Source organism: Artemia sp. Qi Xiang Cuo, chromosome 15 (genome assembly GCF_049724085.1).
Source record: "Artemia sp. Qi Xiang Cuo chromosome 15, ASM4972408v1, whole genome shotgun sequence".
NCBI classification, from domain to species: Eukaryota; Metazoa; Arthropoda; class Branchiopoda; order Anostraca; family Artemiidae; genus Artemia; species Artemia sp. Qi Xiang Cuo.
In genome coordinates this window covers 6,157,924-6,182,141 of record NC_142808.1, presented here as the reverse complement: position 1 = coordinate 6,182,141, position 24,218 = coordinate 6,157,924, and the positions used below count along the sequence as shown (strand labels likewise).

The following is a 24,218-nucleotide window of genomic DNA, read 5'->3' as shown; positions in this document are numbered from 1 at the left end:
ATATTTGTCACAAATAATAATTGGTCAAATTATTCCCCTTTCTGGGTGTCCATTTAACGGGTTAGGTATTTATTAATTCTGTCATTTATTATACTTCTGAAATTATAAAACTTATTTTACAGCGAATTCTCTCAATTTTGTATACAACGAAAATTTTCAGATTGGTAAAAACTAACGTTATTTGACGCTTCATCAAACTTCCCGCATGGGGGGGGGGGGAATCCCAATAATAAAATGATTTTGTATATCTTTTTTTTACTAGTGCCCTAGGTCCGGGGGACGAGGAGACTTTTTATGGGAGTGAATTTTTTGGGAGGAATGGTCTGCAGGGGAATTCCCGGGGGAACTTTTCAAGTACTTTAACCGAAGTTTGCCGAAATACCCCCTCTCACTCTAAATAATTTCTTACGTACATGCCTAGCTGAAATAGAGTGTATTTTACTGTTTTCAAGATATAGCATGCTTTTTTGCAGTGTTTCGGATGACTGATTGATTAGACTTGAACTGCTTTTGAACTATCACGAGACCGTGGTTGCTTTCCCGTGATTATCTGGTAGTTTTCTGCTCAAATTGTTTTCCAAGGGCACCGTTTTATCCAAGGACTAAAACAATTAGCCACCGTTTTCTCCACGTGCAATAACAATTAGCCACCATTTTCTCCAAGGGCAACCAAATCGGTTGACCTAAATTTGGGCAAAAAAACATACTGTAAGGTGAGTTATAGTTGCTATGAATATGTAGGAGACTAGAATTTTGGAAAAATAAGGCTAAATAATAAATATTCCATGAACTTTTGTTCTCTAAAAGTGGTCAAACGAGTCCCCGAGGGGGATCTTTAGACTTAAGTTTCCTGAATATTCTTGGAGGAGTGTTTGCTGGGGTCCTCTTTTAGAGGAACGGGACATTACTCTGAATGCAAGGATGATGGTAAATCATTCTAAACCCTCACCTAGGATAATTTTGGAAAAACAGAATAATGAACAAAAATACGCATAGCCTACATGTAAATTAAATAAAGAGGTAGGTAGGTACACAAAATAGAATAAAATTACAAAAATTAGGCAAATTTTTAAAAATTTTAAAAAAATTAAAAGAAAAAAATAGATTTAAAAAAAGGAATAAAATTAGGCAAAATTTAAGAAATTTGGGCAAAATCGTAATATCTTGATATGCTGAATGAGAGGACAAAGAGACTGAAGTTTTGTAATATTACCCTCCTAGACACTGAAAAACAGTTGCAAGTGCCAAAGACCTGAACTGTTGGTCTTGGCAAGTTACGTGAATGAAGGAAGGTATGCACAAAAACTGGCATTTGGGCTTTTTACTTAACAAATTGCTATTTGCTAGGCACAAATTTGGCTAGTATAATTATTTTTATAGACCGCCTAAGTTTTTTCAATTGTTCTCCGTTGTTTCATATAAAATTTATCGTAATGATAAGAGCAATACTTTCATTAGCAGATCATTGTATGTTATAAACAACTAAAACTGTGTCACAATCTTTTAAATAGACCATAAATAGCGCAAACGATCATTTGTAACAATATGTAAAAATTGCGGTTTGTTGGATTTTATCGTATAAATGTAACTTCTACATAATGATAATAAGATTGATTAAAACTAATAAATGCAATAAGAGAGTAAGAAAATAGAAAGTGGAAAACCTAAAGCAAAAAGAAAAATGAAAAGAAACTTCTAACTGGAGACATGCACACTTGTCAGAAAAACAATAACAAAAAACTTTTCAAAACACATCAAAAATATGGTTATGTGCATTTTGGCTACGTTACTAGTTCGAAAAATTTTTGAATAGGGTTCAAACCCGGTAACACTCCCCCCTGGATACGGCCTTGGTGATTGTTACAATTGTTTAAGTGGGAACTATTCCAATCATGTATCAGATAGCTTTGGTAGAAGACGAACACACCTCTAAATGCGTCTCTTTGTGCTCTTACCAAACATACAAATCATCCCTTTGGAATTTTTTACAGAGCCCTTAAAGGTACCCTCAAAGTGATACCGTATCTTTTTATTATTTGCAAGTAGAATATGTTTACCGAAAATTGTAAAGATTTGCTTTAAAATTATCATAAATACCTACTTCAATAAGTAAAGCGCATGGTTTTATTAAACCATATCCCCATCCCCTTGACGGATAAATATACAGCAAATGGTTTTTTCCAGAATTTTTGTTCTCGGGGGGGGGGGGGGTAAAAAAAAAACTTTAAGAAATGCGTCAAAAATGAGTTAAAATTAGCTGAACAGTATTAATTTAAATTAATTCAGCCTGCCTATTTTGGAAGAACGTCTTTTTTTTCTGGTCTTAAACCAATTTTTGCTGCTAATATTTTTTTTCTTTAAATCTTTTTTTACTTTCTTTAGCTAAACACATTTCCGGATATCTATTTTTGTTTATGTTGGGTTTTAAGTCCTTTAGAAACTGCCTACGAATTGTTCTGGGTATCCGGCTAAATGACCGTATTTCAAACAGTCTCATAATAGGGCTGAAAGGTTGATAATAATGAGATACAGGTTGAGATGACTTGAACACGTTCTGCGGATGAAGGATGACAGATTGCCGAAGACCGTCCTTTTCGGCCAACCGTCTAGGGCTAAGCGGAAGGTAGATCGTCCGCTCTTGGGTTAAAAGGATTTCATAAAGACAGATTTAAGGGTAATGGGAACTTCCTGGGAAAGTGTAAATAGGGAAGCTTTGAATTGATTCTGATGGAGGTGGAGTGTGTAGCTGGGCTGATCTCAGGTGGCTTGGTGCTGCGGTGAGTTGTTAGTCGTAGAAGTAGTAGCTCCTAAATAAGAATTTTTTTTCTGTTTGAGAGAGGCTTTTTGAAGATCTAAAGAACTCCTCAAACATTTTGAATTTATATATGCTTTGTGGTGAAATACCCCCTGGATAGGGCCTTGTGTACAGCCGTAAAGATGGTAACCCCCTTTTTTTTAGTAGCGTGAGCATTTAGTAGTTGAGTCGCTCTATTGAAAAAAAAATTGTTGTTTTGTATATTGGACACTCTATTTATACATCAGGGGGGGGGGGGTAAATTACGGCAAAACAAAATTTGAAAATTAGATAAATAAATATTTATTATTACTTTAAAGCACTTTTCAGAATTTCAGGTAACCATTTTTTATACGGAACATAGAATTACTTGACGGATCATTTAAGGGCTAAAAATAAAATTTGTGACGGAAATTTGGAAATTTGTGAAGAAAATGATCAAAATTTGTTTGTTGGGAAAGAGCATAAGACGACATACTCAATATCGTGCTCATTTTCAACCTGGCTAAGAAAAGGAAATGGCTCAAAATTTACCTTTTGGCAGACTCGTTTTTACTGATTGCTTTTCTTATCCCCTTAACATAAACTAGAAAATTCCTTAACATACAATAGAAAGTATACTGTCTCTAAAATAATTTGATTTGTTAATGAAAATAACCTATTTATTGTAAATAGTGAGTCTGGGAGTTGGATAAAGGGTTTAGAATCTCCGCTCATTCTTCAAAGCGTGACAAATTACTTGTACTAAAGCTATTTAATTGCTAAAATATTTTTCCAAGGATGGGCCTACCCCCTTCTCCCCTCAAAAAAACATAATGGATTGGTGGCTGTTATTAAAGATTTTCTCTAGGAAGGTTAAAATTTAATCAATTTGTAGTTTTACATAAAGCCAAGCATTGAATTAAATTTTAACCATACAAAAAATGCGAGATCTGATCGTTTGAACTGGTCAAATGCAAACATATGCCAGGATTTTTGTTCCGGAGGGGGGTACAGAAAACGTAAGTCATTTCTTATATGTATTTTTATTACGTTTTTTACAAACCGAACAAAATTTCCGGGGGAGGTCACACCCTCTCCCCTCCCCACACATACGGCATTGTATGCAATCATGTCTAGCCTACCTTAAAAAATAGGGAAAAACAAAAGTTGAATTTATAATTAAGAAGACTTCTATATCCAGCTACAGAGTTTTTGGGCATTAGCGGGCGCCAAATTAAAAAAAAGTAAGCAAAAAAAAACACTAAAAAATTAAGCTAAAAACTTAAGGCACTAAGCAGCTTAAGATTATTCCTTTGAGGTAAAGTTTTTTTTGAGAACCAATAGACTGTTAATGTTTTAAGTTGTTTTGAAGAAAAGTCATTTTAAACTGAATAATTTAGCTTTGTTTATTCATTTTTCACGGTTCAAGTGGCAGCACTTTCCAAAATGTGATTGCCCTAAAAATTTCTTAATTTTGAAATAAACCACTGTTTTAGAAAATTATGGTTTTAAGGTATGTATAGACGTTATTTTAATGCCCTGGGTACTTTGATGATAATATGCTGAGACATAGAATGAACTGCTCGCTTCGTTTTTTATCCTTTTTTTTTATTCACGTTTTTATTTTCAGGGTGCATATCCAGCAAGACTGAAAAAGGTTTTGGTTGTTGCAGCACCCCTTTGGTTTCTAGCCCCTTTCAAAGTTTTACGGTTGCTCGTCCCAGAAAAACTGAGAGATAGGGTTTTCACCCTCAAAGCATCCCAGGTAGAGTTCAATGACGATTATTATCTTTTTTATTATATCAACATTAACAACCTTGTGACATTTTTTTACAATTAGTTTATATAATAATTATTATATCAATAATAATTTTATTTATCATATCATTCATTTTGTCATATTAAAACGATAAATATTAACAATGAACATGGACAATTAACAATTACTTTATATAATAATGACTAATAATAACTAAAATAACAATTAAGAATATTAATAAAATAAATATCGTAACACAATTATTTTATTTACATTTCGTGAATGTTTTTGCTATCATGGTTGTTGCTTCCATACCTTGCTTGTGTCAATTTTGACTCACTTCAAAAGTGGGGCTCCCCTCGACTGCATGTTCAATTTAACGTTTATATTCTCTTCAAAATACACCATTTTGCGTCAACCCTACAGCTTGCACCAACAGAACAAGCTACTCATGTCATTAGCTTCAGGTCTATCCATTCACCAAACCAGCATTATGATATTACTTTGACTTATTCTTAGAAAATGATCTAAAATTGCTTAAAAAATTGGAAATAAGTCTTTTTCTGCATGTTTCCAAGCCCTTTTCATCCTAATTTTCAATGTAAAGCAATTCTATTTTTTTCTGCATGTTTCAAAGTCCTTTTCATCCTAATTTTCAATGTAAAGCAATCCTTAATTTTTTTTCTGCATGTTTCCAAGCCCTTTTCATCCTACTTTTAAGGTAAAGCAATCCTAAATTCTTTTTCTGCATGTTTACAAGCCCTTTTCATCCTAATTTTCAATGTAAAGTAATCCTAAATTCTTTTTTTGCATGTTTCCAAGCCCTTTTCATCCTACTTTTCAATGTAAAGCAATCCTAAATTCTTTTTCTGCATGTTTCCAAGCCCTTTTCATCCTAATTTTCAATGTAAAGCAATCCTAAATTTTAAATATGTTACCTTTTTCAAATCCAATGTCCTTGAACTGTTTCCTGTTACAGGCTCAGACCCTAGCCCACATCCCCTCAGCTTTGATGCGGTGGATTCCATCTGAGTACTGAAGACTAATACGGCCCTTGGTCTGGATAGAGTCCAAGCATATTGCTGGAAGTACGGTATAAACTACTAATAGATCTTTTCCACAAGATCGTATCCGCTGCCTGTCAGGAATTTTTCGGCCTCAGAGTTTGAAGCCACATTCTGAACTCTTGGTTCCACTGGTATAAAAAGGTATAAACGGCCATATATGGTAAGCTTCCACACAGCTTAAAGATGTCCGCATGAGTCCTTCAAGGATGCCTCCTGCCCCATGAACATTTTCATCTCTTTCTGATAGCAGTCTTTTTCCTGGTAAAACAAACTGTGGTGCACATAGATGGGGGGGGGGAATCTCAACGGCAAGCGAACGTGTGCTGATGACATAGACGAAATGGAGGAAAGTGCTGATGTTAGCTATAAGCCATAGCTAACAACGTCCTCGAAGCGACTGCCTCTTTTGGCATGGTCGTGAATGAATTCAAAATAAAGGCTATGTATTTCTCACAAAGGCGCGGAATACAATTAAGCCAGACCCGAAACTTAACGGAGAGAGTGTGCAGTTGGTTTGACGAGTTCCTTTACCCGGGTAGTCTGATAACCAGGGACAAAAAAAAATGCTTAAAAAATATAAAAAGGTGGCTCACTGAACATGCCTGTATGACCCTTTTGAATTTTATTCCTTCTGCGTTAGATTCGGGATTGATTCTGGCTGTTATATTCATGGATATTCGTAAGGCTTTCGATTCCTTAACCCATGAAATTCTTCTATCGAAGATGTCTCATTTTGTCATAAGGGGAAATGTATTTTCTTGGTTTCAGTCTTATTTGAAGGATAGGTGAATTTCTGTTCATGCACTTTTTCGGTCACCCTCACAAGTGAATTTTGGCGTCCCCCAGGGATCAGTTTTAGGGCCTGTGTAATTTTTGATTTATGTAAATGATCTTTATTATGTTGTAAAAAAGCAGAAACTTATTAATTGCTGTAGACTTTGTCATCCTAATCCTTCCCTTGCCCATAGTGGCAACTATAGTTCGCCTTCTTCTGATGTCCATGTTTGTTTTGCTGATGACAGCACACTTGGCACATCGGGAAACTGCGAATCTGAGCTTCAATTAAATTTGGAAAATTTGTTTGGGAGGGTAATTTTGTGGCTGGATGCTAATTATCTTACCCTAAATTTTTATAAGTCCAGTTTTTTTATTTTTTTGCGTGTTTCTCCGGTTTATCCCCAGTTATCAGAAATTCACCAGCCAAATTGGATAATTCATAGATCTAAAGATCGATATGTTCGTTTTTTGGGCATTCTTGTTGATGAAAACCTATATTTCAAAAGTCATTGATTTTTATTAAAATAAAGATATGCAGGAGTCTTGATATTTTAAGGAAACTTAGACATACTTTTCCTGGATCAATTTTGAAAATCCTTTTTCACTGCTTGATCCAATCTTACGTTTCTTACTGTCCAAGTGTGGATGTCAACCTTTCCTTCACTGCTAAAACCACTTTCTAAGGTCTACAATAAAGCTAGACACCTCATTCAGGAAACTAATCGTTCATTAGTTATCCCATTGCATGATCTTGAGTCACTATACATTCTTTCATGTGCATTTTTTACTTTTTCTCAGCTTCATGGTGACCTCCACCGGCCCTAAGTGTTCCGCTATCTTTTACCTCTGATCATAATAATTATAATCTTCGCAATATGACAAATCATGTTCAAGTTCAATTTACTCCTTGCATAAGGTCAGATTTTAATCCTTTAATGGCGTGTCATATTGTTTGGAATAAGTTGCCTGAATCGGCTCGAAGGTGCCACTCATTCGGTTCGTTTAAAAAAAATAGTTAAAAATTCTTTGGCTTCGTAGAAATTATTTTTATCCGTTTTTTATTATTATTATTATTATGTTTTCATTTGTTATTATTATTTGTTTGAGTCTATTTAATCAAATTAATTATTTTAGTATATTTATTTTATTTTTTCGTATAGTATTATTTTATCTATGTTTTCTTTTCTTCTCCTTTTGCTCTTCTGTCTGTGAGTAAGTGATCATTTTAAATTTTGTTTTGTTTTTCATCTCTGAGTAAGTAACTCATTTGTCTTCTCCCTTCTTTACAGGCCAATGAGCCTTTGAGGGAATAATAACGTGTATCATTGTATGTGTATTTAATGAAGAACAAATCTTATCTTATCTCACACTTGTGAGTTCCAGTTTCAAATCCCTTATGCCCAAATGGGGTAGTAAGAATGGGTCTCTACAACTTATAAAGAGAAATTTTCATGCCTTGATTATCCCAATGGTAATCTACTCGTGTGAAACTTTGATGTTGAAGGTGGCTGACCTGTATTGAATCGTAACGTTTGAAACTAAATGCCTGTGCCGAAACATCAGAATCACCTGTCTAGACAGAGAAGCCAATGTTGAACTCCTCGAGAACCTTAAAATCGAAAAATCAATCTGCACCAAGATCCAACAGCTTTGATTGCTCAGTCACGTCCAACGGGTGGGTCAGTTCCTTCTCCCAAAAACCATCTATAGCCAAATCCACAATTATCGCTCTTATAGTTTCCGGCCAACGAAGTGGAAGAATAAATCCCGTGTTTCAACTTCTTTTGGACCTCCTTCCTTTAGTAGAAGACTCTGAGGAATATAAAAGGCGCATTAATGTCATTACGAAAGAGGGTCCAAGACGACCTTCAAGGACGGGCGGGTTTGGACCTCCTTCCTTTAGTAGAAGCCTCTGAGGAATATAAAAAGCACATTAATGTCATTACGAAGAAGATGGGAAGAAGAAGGATCTAAGACGACCATCAAGGACGGGCGGGATTAAGTCAAGTAAGTCACGTGTGGAGAAAATACTGGTGGAAGAATCTTGCGATTCTTGCTTAAAAACCAGGTATGTCTGAAGAATCCTTGAAAAAAGTGACAATCGTGACCATAAAATTTATTTTCGGCATTTCTGAAGACAGAAAATAATTTTAGCAAAAAGCGAAAGGAACACTGCTGAAAGGAATTTAGCAGCAACACAGTGCGAAGTCATTATGGCATCTTTCTGTTGTCGAAGTGAAGCTAAAATCAAGCAAGAAGCTCTAAACAGGCCAAACCTTTGCCCTAGATAATTTCGAAGACCACACTGCCTTTCCATGACGATAAATAAAAGTTCAAATAGGGATAAAATCCTTTTAATAAACAGTGTTTCACAAACTGATAGAAATTCACACAAATACCAGATAATTGCCTTGTTGACTTGAAACAAGTTTTCAAAACAACCCAATGGCAAGGTAAATATAATCAAGGCTGTCAAAATAACAGCGAGAGGCGGAAAAGGTGGCGCCTTTTTCGCCTCACCTAGCGTCTGATCCCCGGATTTTAATTGGGAATTTACTTAACCGCCAGCTTTCCAGACTCGAATTTATCTTGGTGAGCCTAAACTCACCCGTTTGACGTGACTGAGCCATCAAAGCTGTTGGATCCATTATAGTCGATCCAGTATGGTATTTAGTTCATTTGTTGCATAAGCCTAAGCTCAGTTTGACGTTTTCATCCATAATAATGTTGATAATAATGATGTTTAGTTTTCAAGTTATCTTCTTCTGCTCTTGTTTTTGGAGCAGGCTATTGCGCTTTTTCCGCCTCACCTGGCGTCTGAAATGCGGATTTTAATTGGGAATTTTTTCAACCGCCAGCTCCCCAGACTCATGGTTATCTTGGTTGTCTTTCAAGTTATCTTGGTTGGGAGGAGAAATCTGACCATGAAAGTTGGACTGTTGGTATTTCAGTCCTTAGTAAGTTTGTGTTGTTTTTTGTTCCCAAAGGAATTAAGATAAAGCTGATTTACAGCATAGTAAGGAAGTGCGGAAGGATATTAAGGAAGGTAGTACATATAAGTAAGGAAGAACCAAGAATAATTATACATCCTGTTTTTGAGTGTTCTGAAGTCTACAATTGGTTTACAATTTCTATAAGCCAATCGTATTATCCATAAAACGAATGTCAGAATACTGAAGCCAAATAATCCTACATTGTAAAAACCTGATTGGTTCAATTATATAATAACATTGGTTCAATTATGTAATAACAAGTAATGAATAACATTATGCGTCGACAGGAAATATCAGTTCAAAATTCTTTTTATTCATATCCACAGCTTATGGACCACCTTCCTGTTATGGCTATACCCCATGAACTCGGTGGCTCTCTTCAATTAGATCATGGAACGTGGCTTCGAACTTGTTTTCAAACCGTAACAACAAGAAATGCTGACTTAGGTGACATCGGTACTCCTTGTGAATATACTTCGCTGCCGAATCTTCTCCGATCGAGCTACGAGCATATCGCCTTAGAAAATGATGATAGTTGCGTAAGTATTTTGGAATGCTGTGATGCTACTTTGATTAAGGAAATCACCTTGTAAGACATTATTAAATCCCAAAAATTGCGAAGTTAGTATAATATATATATATATATATATATATATATATATATATATATATATATATATATATATATATATATATATATATATATATATATTATATATATATATATATATATATATATATATATATATATATATATATATATATATATATATATATATATATATATATATATATAGTATATATAATTATTAATTTTATATTTTTAGTTTTATAATTTTAAGAATATTATAGTAGTCAATCTGGGGTTACAGTAGCCAATCTTGGCTGCTTAAAATATGAGGCAAATCTGTCTTGTAAAGTTTTGCATAATTTCTCATCCCCTATATTTTAAGTGAGGCAGAGAGTGAGAGGGAGAGCAGACTTTTGCTGGATTGGGGTCTTATAATTTTTCTGATGAAGGGTGTTATATCCACGCATATATTTATGCAATACAGGTGAACAAAACCACTCCCAAAATGCATGGGTGCGCCGAGTTACAGCTCTAAAGGGTGCTTCTTTGGATTTTTAGAGGGAGGGGTCTAGTCCTGGTATCTAGATATTCCATATTAAAACATATTTTTCATTTAATTTCGTTGGGGTACTTCGATGATTCATAGAGGAGTGGGAGAGGAGCAAAAGCAAAGTATTTTCCTTATGTGTGTCGCATATGGAAAATTATAATTTTTAATTATAATGAAATTAAATTAAATTATAATTTAAAATTATGTCGTTTGTAGTTGCGTATAATTTATAATATAAAGTATGTAAACAAGGTGATTTAAATACCGTGAAAAAAGGGAGATGAAAATAATCTTGCTGAGACTTACTGCCAGCCGTCCTAAGTGCAAAAACAAGAAATAGAAAAACAAGCCAAATTTCACCTTCATATTTATCAGTAAAAGCGTGATTGAATAAATAAAGAATGTAATTTCTGCCAGGGTAGAATAGGAATTTCAAGCCTGTAGTGTAACTTCGTGGCGATTTTCGATTGAAGATTTAATTAGCTCTCTTCTACCTGTTGTTAGGAATTTCAAATATGTGGTACCCCTTCTTTTACGTCCCACATATCCCTATATCCCATCTATTCCTTCGCACATATTTGTTCTTTTTTCTGGCTGTAACGTTTACCAATGTTTTCTCGTATTGTCCTGCTTAGCCTCGTATTTTTAGTAATTATTTATCTAGTTAAGGCGACTGTAGTAATTAGCTGAACCGTCAAGTATTTTCAAGATCTCTTTTTTCCGTTTTACTTTTGATTCATGTATTGCATTGTACTTATTCTACCTATTTTCATATTTTTGTATTATATTTCAAACTTGGACATTTTACCTCATGCCAAAATAATGGGCATATTCTTAAACTCTAGGTAGATGGAGAAGCAATTGGACCTGGTGACGTAGATATTATTTTGTCGGACGAGATTGCAAAGACTGCCACTTCTGTTCCATCTACTGCCTCCTTTATACCTGTTTCTCCACCCAATGGAGGTAGCCCCATTGGAGAAGGTACTTTTTTTTAAGAAATTTTGTTTTACGTTCCAAAACAACCATTCAGTATCACGATAATACAAATAAAATAATGATATTATTATTTTCTGCTATTTTTACTGGATAATATTCATTTTAACCCACTTCGAATTGTTCTCTTAAGTATATATATTTTTTCCTTTTATTGTAGAATTTGGTGAGACCACCTGATTGAGCTTTCTAAGCCGTTCAGACACAAGATTGATAAAATCCGAGGATAAATAGTAATGACGCAATGAATCGGCATCCGAAAATTGGGCATTTTCCAAGAATGAGAATTAGTGTCGAAATCCAAAAAAAAATACCCATTTTCTGCAGTATTCCCCTCTCTCCTTTTTTATTTTCCCCCTTTATTCCCCTTTGTTATTCTCCCTTTTTCATTTTTTTCCCCTTTATTACGGAAAGAAACCCATTAATCGGACCTTTGGAAAATCTTTGATTGAGTTTGTTTCCTTACAATATTTGGAATGAGAAAATCTAACGAGGAAATTCGTGAAGACATTGAAAACAGTGAATACAACTCAAGTGAATGTTTCGGCTACATAGTCAATAGCCGTCATCAGCGCGATGTAATATAATTTAAAGGAAAAACTATCTCACTTAAGGGTGTACTCACCCAAGTCGGTTAAGGGTGTACTTAAGGTTAAGGGTGTACTTAAGGTTAAGGGTGTACTCACCCAAGTCGACTAGGTGCTTCGCGGACAGTTTTTGTCTTTATTAGGTCATTACAAATGTCAAAACAGCATATCAGCAATATCTCAGGAATGACTTAGGATAATAAATTGAAACTTTCAGGACATGTTGAGGGGGATGTTGAACTAACCAGAAGGCACTGTGTGCATACTACTAATACTACTACTACTAAGGCTACAGGTATTAGGGTGAAAATGTTTGATAATGTTAAGGGAATGTTGATCTATATCAAAAACACGCTATGTGCATTTAGGTTATCAAAAGGGTTGATCAGCAATGTCTCAGGAATCGCTTCGAGCATTAAGTTGGAACTTTCTGGCATGACGAAGGGGATGCTGAACTAACGAAAAGGCACTATGTGTATACTACTATTACTGTTACTGATAATACTATTTCTAGCTCTGAGGGGAAGGTTATCAAGATGAAACTTAAGGTATTAAGGGGACTATTGAACTAATCACAAGGCACTAAGTGCATGCTACTTCTATTATTAAGGCTAAGGGTATTCATGGTGAAGCTTTCTATAAATCTTGAGAAGAATCTTGGAAATAAATCAAAACACTTGATATTCATGCATGTTGTCAAAAGGATGCAGCAGTAATATCTTACAAACAGCTTAGACTGTAAGCTGTATAAAGTTCAAACTCAAACTTCTTAGAATATAAAGTTCAAAATTTCTAGCATGTTAGGTGGATGTTGAACTAACGAAAAGGCATTATATACATACTACTATTAGTACTACTGTTGCGTCTGCTACTTCTGCTATTGCTACTTCTACTTCTACTACTACTACTACTGTTAAGGCTAAGTATATTAAGGTGAAACTTTCAGGGAATTTTGAGGGAGATGTTGAACTAAATCAAAAGATACCCGCTGCATAAAGGTTATTAAAAGAGTTCATCACAAATATCTCAGGAACGGCTTAGGGTATTAAGTTGAAAATTTCAGGGGATGTTGAGGGGGGAACTAACCAAAAGATACCGTGTGCATAATACTACCTCTGCTACTATTATTAAGGCTAAGGTTCAGGGAATGTTCAGGTGGATACTGAACTAACTAAAAGGCACTATGTGCATACTATTATTCCTGATTTACTGCTACTACCACGACTGCTGCTACTTCTACCGCTACTACTACTTCTAGGCATTCACACTTTACTGAAATCATAACAGATTTTAAACTTTTCTCTCTTTTATAAAGTGAATAAATCAAAAACTGCTGAGAACTCCAGGAATAAGCACCATTATAGATTAAGCTGTCAGTTTGCAGTCCGTTAAGTCTTTTCAGTAATCTTAGCTAATATTAATTTCTTTTTTTCTTTTTCCTTTTTATATTATGTCAAATGAATCCGACGGTCGAATTGTTGTCAGTAGATTGCAGATGGCGTTCTGTTCTTTACAAGACATAGGTGGGGTTAGCTCTGTTCCTCTTACCTATAGTTTCAGTTCGTTTAATTTGCTTATTTATTGTAATTTATGTTCGTTTTGGGTTTCGCTTATTTATTTATAGTCTTTTATGTTTGTTTTACCCTTGAATTGACTTTTTGACTTTTTTTTTACTTTTGACTATTGTTTTTAATTTTTGACTTTTTTGACTATTTAAATTTTTTCTGCTCGTGTTAGTTTTTATGTAGCTTTATATTCTATCGATTTTTTTTTTATCTGAAAGGTGGTTGCTGAATTCTGAATCAAAGGAATTAATCTTAGGATTTCATGCTCTCCTACACCTAATAGCACTCCTATATATACTGGTGTCTTGTATCGACCCTGTGAGTCTTTGATTTACAATAGAATAATCAATAAGGTCAGTCGTCTTACCATCATGTAAGTACCATGACGAATTATGGGCCATTTTGTGATCAAATACCTTATTGTCCATAATTAAACTATTATGCTTTAAAAATTATAGGAGTATATTTTCATTGCCATTTCCATTCTCTACCCCAAATTTACCGAAGCTAGGAAACTATCTGTCGCTAATTATAGTAACTTAAATATACCATATTCTATCCGAAAAATACCGTATTTGAACAATTATATCCCAGCTCATTATCGCTGCTGAAATATTTTAAATATCCCACCTATTCCAAAATATATCTCCTCCTATTTCACTGGTTGGCTATTAATATATCCCACCTAACCCACCCACCTATTCAATTTTAAAATGGCGTTGCAATTTCTAAGGGGAATTCACAATGGGAAAACGGCCGTAGGTTTTGAAACACGGAAATATTGACGATAAATAACGGTTAAAATAGGGATAAATCATTTAATTGAATTGTGGAAAATAATCAAAAGATGCTGGATATTTCGATCACGTGTACAGTGAACGTCATCAACAGATATGCTGAAATACCTATGTCGTATGTATGGAAATACTAAATTTCAGGACAAGGCTCCCCCATTCCTCCATCACCTGCTTCTTCGAGTGGTTTTAGTGATGACGATTCCCTTGGTGAACCAACAAATGGAATGACCCTCCATCAACTCCTTCAGCATTTATCCACAGTTGGAAGAAAAGGATTATATAGTGAATATGCTGAAATTAAGAGTCGAAGTCCCGAGGGGACTTTCAATAATTCTAGGTAAGACTTGAGTTTAAATCTAAATTCTGGTTGGAGATAAATGCCCCTTTGACAGCTGTTGTTTCCGGTACCCGATCGATTTTGTGTTAGTTTGGGTGGATATTTGGTTCCTTCCCGGATCTGGTCCGGGTGTATATTACGGACCAGAGTTGAATAACGGGGACTCAGGTGAATCAGGCGACCACAGTTGAAAGAAATGAATTAAGTGGTTAATAAGTTGATATTAAGAGTCGAACTCCTGGGGGAGCTTTCAATAATTTTAGGTAAGATTCGAGTTCAAAGCCAGATTCTAACAGGGGTCGAATTCTCCTTCGGCTACTAACCTTGCACGCTTTCTTTCTTCTCTTTTTTTTTAGTATGGGGGAAGATTGGTTTCGCTTCTGTTTCAGATCAGACCTCTATGGTCCCCTTTTCGACCGAAAAAACTCTTTTAATAAAAATAATGGCTTCCGTACATAAATATGTAATGAAGCTATCTATTTTTATGACGATTGAGCTTTCTTTTATCTTTCTGGAGAGAGATAAAAAAAAAATTGTTTTTCAGTCAATCATGCCAGTTGGGTACTAATTAGTATTTAAAAATTAAGTAGTTGTTATTTAATTATGTGATCATGGAAATATTGTTGAATGTTTTGAAACATTTTTAATAATAGTATTAATAAAATATTTAATAATAAAATATTTTTATTAAGTTAATACTAACGAACGTATAATGCAAACATCCATGATAGTGATAGGCTAGAACAGTTTTGGTAGGCTAGTAGGACTAAAAAATTAGAAGCGAAAACTGTAAAGAATTGTTCTTAACAATTTTGTTAAGATTTATTTTTTAAAATGTTACGTCATGAAACGTAAATACCCCGCAAAATCTGCTAAAATAAAATTGTTAACCGTTAATTAAATTGTTAATTGCTGTTGGTTAATTTGTTGTTTGTTTTAATTTTAGTTGTTAACTAAATCTTGCAGGGATGCCCATTCACGAAAGTGTAGGGGAAAGGATTGGATTTTCTTCCATACTTTTTTAGAAAGATACAACAAGAAGCATTTTTCAAAACCTAGAGGAGAATTCCCCCTCCTCCCCCTACCAATTGGCACCCTTGAAAGTTTGCACGAACATAGGCTACAATCGGCAATGAGTTTGAAACAATACCTCGAAGGAAATGGAAGAATTTTTTTTCTCAAAAATGATTAGTAGACGGGGAAAACATACATTATTTTTCTTGTTAATACTAATGAAATATATACTTATTACTCAGTCTGTATATTATTCTGAAAATATATACTATCCAAAAAGTAACAAATCCAGACCTAGCCTCGCCATCCCTCCTTGAACCAATGATACGAACAAGGGTACACCAGATCTAAAAAAAAGTATAATGTATAAAATTTACTAAGAATATTTCTCGATTTAACCCTATTAGAGTACTCTTAGCTAAAAACTGAGATAGCCAAAAATACACTATTATAAATAAGACTGGGGTCAGGACACATCTCCCACCCTCCAGGAGTACCACTAGGGAGAGAGGACAGCGTGCAATCGCCGTTCTAGATGTCATTGCACCCCCACCCCCGATTTTGAGAACATCTTTTTCGCTATTTTCATTTCAAAAATAAAACAAATGCCTCTCACTAGATTTTGAAAATACCTTTCGCTAAAGATTCATTTAAAAAAAAAGAGGAAAATTCCTTTGCCTCCTCTCATCTTCGTGAATTAGCACCCACTGGCACCCATGTATGACTAGTTTTGCTCCCACTTGGTATACTAAAAAAGATCTGTGATTATTCAATTCTCTTTCTGGGTGCTTCTTTCAAGAGGAAGGACCTAAAAATTATACCTCCAAACCTCATTAATTTATAGTTATTTTTAAGATCTCTAGTTAGTTTCATATAATCTGCTGTTTTTGTTTTTACGAGATCTACACAACCACCCCGTTTCCACCAGAAATACCAAACATAGGTGGTTTGTAGTTGTACTTTGATCTAGTCTCCTTCGCAAGCCACGCAGCCTTTGTGATTATTTTCATATAATCTGCTGTTTTTGTTTTTAAGAAATCTACACAAGCGCGCCCTGTCCACCCGATAAAACAAACATAGGGGGTTTGTATTAGTATTTCGATCTGGTCGCCAACGCAAGCTATGCAGCCTTTGTGATTATTTTCATATAATCTACTGTTTTTGTTTTTACGAGCTCTACACAACCGCCCCATTTCCACCCGAAAAGACCAATATAGGTGGTTTGAAGTTGTATTTCGATGTAGTCGCCTACGCAAGCCACGCAGCCTTTGTGATTATTTTCATATAGTCTATTGATTTTGTATTAACGATCTCTACACAACCGCCCCATTACCATACGAAAAAACAAAAATAGGGGGTTTGTATTTGTACGTCGATGTGGTCTCCATCGCAAGCTATGTAGCGTGTGTGAGAATTAGTGTTGTATATTCTTTGTTGCATGTTGTTTTGTTTGTTATTTTGAATGCTACTATAACTTTTAATTTTTGAATGAATATAACTTTAAATGGGTCTTTTCCGGGACAATTTTACTTTCTGGCTAATACATTTCTCCACTCCGCGTACAATGCTTTGCTTAAATATTGAAACAAACTCAAAACAAATAAACGAAAAGGAAAGGGAAAACGATTTAATAACTTTCAGTTAGTGTTATGAATATATTTAAATACGTATTGAAGTACTTTTTAGATTGTTTGGAAATATGTTTGAATGCCGTTTATGAAAATAAATTTAACTACTAATTGGTTACTATTTATTTAAATATTTATATAAATATTTATATATTTAATATTTATATTTAATATTTATATTTAATATTTAATATTTTTAATAATAAATAATAATAATAATTTTATAATAAATTTTATAATAAATTTTAAATTATATTTTAAATTATAACAAATTTTATAATAAATGATAATAATTAATAATTTTAATAATAAATATTTTTAATAATATTATTTTTAATTTAATAAATTTAATATTTATATAAATATTTATATTTATATAAATATTTTTAAATGAAATGATTTTATTTGTTCTTTACCGTAAATCTTTCATCTTGAATTAATTTTCCGATCATAATTGAAATATCTCATTTTACTGAATATTTGTAAGTCAAGGAAGTTTCAAATGGGTTTAATGAAAAAAAAAAAAAAAAAAAAGGGCGAACATTTTTCACTGAAAAAAAAATGGGTGACATTTCATTTCAACTGCCATTTATCTGTGAAATTGTATTTATCTGCAAGCAAATTCAAATCAACCCTTACTGCCGAAAATCTGTTGAACACTCTTTTTGTATTGCCAACTATATTATTGCCAACTATATTATTCACATGCTTTATCCCAAGTACTTTATTAAGTAAAGAAGATAATAACTAATATTAAGCGTTTGTGTATTCAAATGCTTAGATACTTTTTAGATTAACGAAATACTAAATATATTTTTTGGAAAGTTTTTTTGATACAAATAATTGCATTTTTTCGGCAGGCAATTGATATTCGTATTAATTACATTTTTTGAAGTATCTTTACGCCACTGACCATAGTACTACAGCCTCTAATACCAGAGAACTAGCACAATGTTACTTTTAAAATTTTTCAAACCAGCGATTAGTGTAACACCCACTTCAGACTATAAGCCCGTTTTTTACTTATCAAAGTGCTAAGGTCTTATCTCCTGCTCAGGTAAATTTTTGGTTCATGAAAGTGCTAAGATCTTACAGCTCACGGCCAAATAATTGAAGATAGAACTTTGAGGGTAATCTGATTAAAGGCAAGGGTGGATCCAGGATTTTTTTTTAGGGGCGTAAAATAGGTTGATCCGATAAATTTGCGTTAGGAGCAAGTTTAATTAACGCAAACTTGAGTTAATTAAGTAAATTACACTACTTTAGACTACGTCTGGGGGGCGCCCCCTCCCCCTCCCCTGGATCCGCCACTGATCAAAGGTTAGACCGCTGAAGGTTAGACTGATCAAAGGTTAGACCGCTGATCAGATTAGAATGAAGAAAGATGTTCGCGAAAAATGGCCCAAGGAGTAAGATCAGAGCCATATGATTATCGAAAAAAATATTTTCTGACAAAAGTTTTATGATCTTAGTACAAAACGGGGCTCGCATTCACTAAAAAACGCTCTAAATGTTCTAAAAAACATTTGTTAAAAAACGAGGCTCACATTGCCCTAAGTCATATCATGATCTAAAACAATGTCGTTTTCTTTATACCATGGCTGCCGTTTAACCAATTTAGACACATTCTAAAATGATCCTGGAACGTCATGATCTGGAACATCATTACGTCGCGTCTGGGACGTCATTATGTAACCTAATTGATTTTTTTTCTTGCTAACTTTGTTTTTTCCTTTTTGTGACTACGTGGCTATTGGGTGCGAATCTGTCTGTCTCCTAGTGAAACTCTACACCGGAAATCAAGCGATAGTTTTTTTTTTTTGGGGGGGGGGGGGTAGGAAGGTAAATAAACACTTAGAACATTATTAAATATTAGTCAAAAACGCCGATTTTGAAAGATAGCTGATTGATTGTTTTATTGTCATTTTTTGAGTGTCTTGCATACTTGATAGAATTATACTTGTACGGATAAAACGAAGCTGGTCAAGAACCAGCTACACCTGACATAGAAAAAAAAATAATTAGTAGTATCGAGTACATAAAATGTAGGCTTAAGAAATAATTTTAATGATTAAATTAATTATAAAGTAGAATGTTACTGGTAAGTATTATTACTCCTTATGTGCAACTACACAAAATATATTATTTAGCTTTTTCTGGGAAAATGATTGTCCGCAGGGGGAATTTTTTTGAATGCTTTTAAATAAAAAAGTATGATCGTTTATTGGTAGACGGAGAATTTTCCATGGGGAATAATTTTCCGCGGAGGGGGTGTTTTTCTTGATTCTTCTATCTTTTCATATCGCAGTGACACGATCTCAAGGATACAAGAAAATGGCTCCATTTCGAATTTATGGGGTTTTATAGTAAATTCAATGAAGAATTTTTGTATTTAAAATTATTAAAAAGCATGGATAAAAATTGAAAGAAAAAAACAAGGAAACGTGACCAAATGAAAATTGCTACATAATATAAGTATGCATTTCATCATTTTAATCATTATTTACGTATATAGCTAGGGCTATATTTGAGACCATTAGGGAGGGGGGGAATTGTCACAAACGCGCCTATGACCATAAAAAAGAGCATAAAATTAGCTGTCTAAAATGCTGCTTTTTTAAGTTTGTCTCCTCCTAGAGTACCCCAAACCTCCCGTTTAAACTTTATCTCTCCAGAAATGGGGAATAATGTGATTGGCTTACGAAAATAAGTCACAAAAATAAACTAATTAGGATAAAAATACTATTAAAATAGTATTGGGCAGTAACTCATTAAAATTGAAAGAAAAAAACAACAAGGAAACATGACTAATTGAAACTTGCTACATATGCTGCTTCTTTAAGTTTGTTTTCTCCTAGAGAACCCCAAACATCCAGTTTTAACTTTATCTCTCCAGAAATGAGGAATAATGTGATTGGCTTGCGAAAATACGTCACAAAAATAAACCAATTAGGATAAATATACTATTAAAATAGTATTGGGCAGTAACTCTCTTTTTCTACAAATCTATTTTGCTAGTGATCTCTCTTTCAGAAATTTCTCTTTTCTTCTTTACAGTGAAATCAAGTGCTTTTGTTCATTTAATCACTAGTGTAAGGTGCTTCATTACCTATTTTTATTATTAGTTTTATATTTGTTCTTTTTGTATTGCAGATTCTGTAATTAGGTTTCCGTTGATGCTATGGAAATAAAATCCAATTGAAGGTGTCGAAATCAGGAAATTGAGCTAAGAATAAAGTTACTGTCAACGAACTTTGTTGTTTTTAACAGACAGTAAGAAAGGATTGAGATAAAAATGAAATAAAAAGATTCAGTTAATAAAGTAAATTGACTGATCAAACAGTTCGTGGTAACGAACCGTAAGTAAGGGGCGACTCGGCTCAATAGTAACCGAAACTGTAAAAAACGGAATTTTAATGTCAATAGATACATCCAAAGAATCAGCTTATTATGCTGATTCCAAACATATAAAATTTATCAAGTTTAGTGTTACCCATCAAAAGTTACGAACCTGAGAAAATTTGCCTGATTTTTGAAATAGGGGGGAAACACCCCCTAAAATTAAAAAAAAATGAATTATTCCGTATATGAAAGGGGCTGTTTCCTCCTCAACACCTCGCTCTTTACGCTCAAGTTTTTATTGTTTTTAAAATTAAAATTGTGACAAAGAATCAAACTTTAGCTTAAAGAGCGATGCGTTGAGGAGGGTACAGTCCCTTTCATATACAGAATAATTTCTGTTCGTTTTAAGTTTTAATGTCGCTTCTTATTTTCGGTTTAAAAAACTTTTTTCTTTATTTAATTAAATAAAAAGATTGAAATTGCAATTCCAAAAAGCTTCGATACGGATATAAATTCCAAAACCAAAGTGACATATCACCTATGTTTTCTTTAATTGGAAATTATTATTTAGCGTTTAAATTTCGATGAAGTTTGGTGAAAGCTAGGGATTATGTTGGCAAATGAAGAACTTGTACTATCTAGCGTTTAAATTTCTGTGAAACTTGGTGAAAGTTAGGGATTTTGTTGACCAATGAAGAAATTATATTATTTAGCGTTTAAATTTCGGTGCAAGTTTTGATCGTGTTGGCAAATGAAGAAGTTATATTATTTAGCGTTTAAATTTCAATGAAGTTTGGTGAAAGCTAGGGATTATGTTGGCAAATGAAGAAGATGTATTATTTAGCGTTTAGATTTTGGTGAAACTCGGTGTTACGGATTTTTTTGGCAAGTGAAAAAGTTTTATTATTTATCGTTTAAATTTCGGTGAAAGTTGAGGATTATGTTGACAAATGAACTAGAAGTTGTATTTTTCAGCTTTTGAATTTCGGTGAAAGTTTTAGATTGTGTTTCCAAATGAAGAAGTTGTATTGTTTAGCGTTTAAATTCTGGTGAAGTTTGGTGAAAGCTAGGGATTATGTTGGCAAATGAAGAAGTTGTATTATTTAGCGGTTAAATTTTGATGAAACTTGGTGAAAGTTAGGGATTTTGTTGGCCAATGAAGAAGTTATATTATTTAACGTTTAAATTTCGGTGAAGTTTGGCGAAAGCTAGGAATTATGTTGGCAAATGAAGAAGTTGTATTATATAGCGTTGAAATTTCGGCGAAACTCGGTGAAAGTTAGGGATTTTGTTGGCAAATGAAGAAGTTGTATTATTTAGCGTTTAAATTTTGGTGAAAATTTCGGTGAAACTCAGTGAAAGTTAAGGTTTGTGTTGGCAAATGAAGAAGTTATAATTACAGTAAGTTAGATGTGTTGACAATATGAAGAAGTTATGGATTGTATAAAATGAAATATCACAAACATTTATCTATCTGAATTCGGAGTTTTGAGATCAATCGACAAACACAAGAAATGTATACCGTTAAAATGAACTATCACAGGCTGCTAGTGAATCAGTTATAAGGCAACGCAATACAAGAATGAAGTATCCTTACTATCGAACAGGCAGAATTCATAATGACAACGATCAAGACATGAAATTATAGTGAAAGATCCTAATACCTCAAAATTAGGTAAAAAAAAACCTGGAAAAGGATGAGCTTATTAAAAATGTGAATAAAATAGATTAAACAAGGAATCTGGGATGAAATTCAAAATTGAAATATGATGATTTTGTTTTCCTGTTAGATATGGGATGAGTGTTAATTCGTACCTTGAAGTAAGGAGCGGATGATGATAACATCCGCTCCCTTATCACCGGAGCCAAACCGAGATTCAATCATTGAACTGAGATCATTGTGCAGAAGTGATACCAAATTACACGAACAAAAATTAAATAATATAAAGCAACAGTCTTCAAATGCTTTTAGTTTTTTTCAAAAAGTGTTCTTAATCGGTTTGTTTCAATCGTACCAAAACTCTTAAATTGTTTTGTGTTTTCAGTAAAGCGCTAGTTAGAGGTAGAGGTAGAGGCTGAGAAACACCAGGGAGGCGGTCTCTAGTCGTAGAGTGTTTTTTGGGGAAATAATTTTGAATCGAGGGTTAGTACTGCTTTTTTGATGAATGAAGAAAAAATCTTATTATTCTGCCCTTAAGGGGTTCGAACCCGTCGTTATAGTAAGAGGGAGCAAGGGATTTTATCTAGGCAGCATACCTTGGTGGCCAAAGCCCTGACGCTATTTAGTCATAATGGAGGTTATAATGACGTTAAATGAATAATAAAATATATTATGAATAATAATAATAATAAATAAATAATAAAATTGAAAAATACTATAATAAATAAATTTGAAAAATAAATAATTATTTGAATAAAATAAATTATCTTAGTGATGATAGGTGGACTTACAACTATTCACAGGGCTCTTTTTTGTATATAATTCAATTTAATCCGAGTCCCCACTCGGTATGCCAGGGTACCAAACCTAATAAGCATATTCAAGTAGAGGACGAATAAAAGAGTTTTAAATTTATGAAGAATAAAAAGGGGTTAGATAAACTTGGAGGAGATTTTGAAGCAAATAGAAGTAGTGCCTTGGTGGAAGATGTTTTTTTCTTTTCTTAGTTATTTAATGTACTACTTAACGATGAGACTCACAAAGAGCTAGTTTATAATTCAAAATAAGCGTCAGACTATTTACGAACTTCTCTGTTTCTGAAATTTTTGAGAAACTACACTGATACCGCAAGTATAGAGAGTACCGCAAGGACCATCAACATTGGATTGAACCTTATTAGGACGAGATCCACCACCCCCTCCCTCCTGAGTTCTTTTTTATGTTGGCTTCTGTTCTTAAGAGGTTATGCAAATTTTAAAGGGTTTTAAACTATAACCGAATGTAATGAAGCTATTTTAGAATAAGATTTAGAAGCTCTTAATTAGAAACTGTAGCCTAGATGTAAAACTTCAATTATGCTTCTGCCATCTATACCCTAATGGAATAGATGGCATCATTCAACTTTTCAGAAACAACGCATTTGATCGACTTATAGGAGTAGAGTGGCCTGAAGATTAAACCGGGCTGGTTGGGAAAGATCTGGTAAGAGCCAGAAGTTACGACCCTGTACTCTGAATTTTTCTACACAAAATGTTACACTTCAGTTCTGGATTTTTCCATAGAAAAGAAAAAAGCTACACTTCCATCCTGAATTTTCCCAAAGAAGAGAAAGGAATAATTCCCATAGAAGAGAAACAAGTTACACTTCTGTCCTGAATTTTCCCATAGAAGAGAAAAAAACTACACTTCTGTACTGAATTTTTTTCAAAGAAGCGAAAAATAAGTTACATTTCTGTCATGAATTTTCCCATAGAAGAGGAAAAAAAGTTACCCTTCACTTCTGAATTTTTTCCATAGTC

General features: G+C 33.8%; 1 protein-coding gene across 1 annotated transcript in view; it reads left to right on the top strand.

The window, feature by feature from the left end:
• Positions 1–24,218, top strand: part of Ptpmeg2 (Protein tyrosine phosphatase Meg2) — a 46,201-nt gene that overhangs the window by 5,742 nt on the left and 16,241 nt on the right. The window contains exons 3-6 of the mRNA XM_089101833.1: positions 4,407–4,541; positions 9,699–9,911; positions 11,339–11,477; positions 14,580–14,775. Coding sequence (XP_088957959.1) covers positions 4,407–4,541; positions 9,699–9,911; positions 11,339–11,477; positions 14,580–14,775 — 683 coding nt within the window. The remainder of the gene's footprint in view (positions 1–4,406; positions 4,542–9,698; positions 9,912–11,338; positions 11,478–14,579; positions 14,776–24,218) is intronic.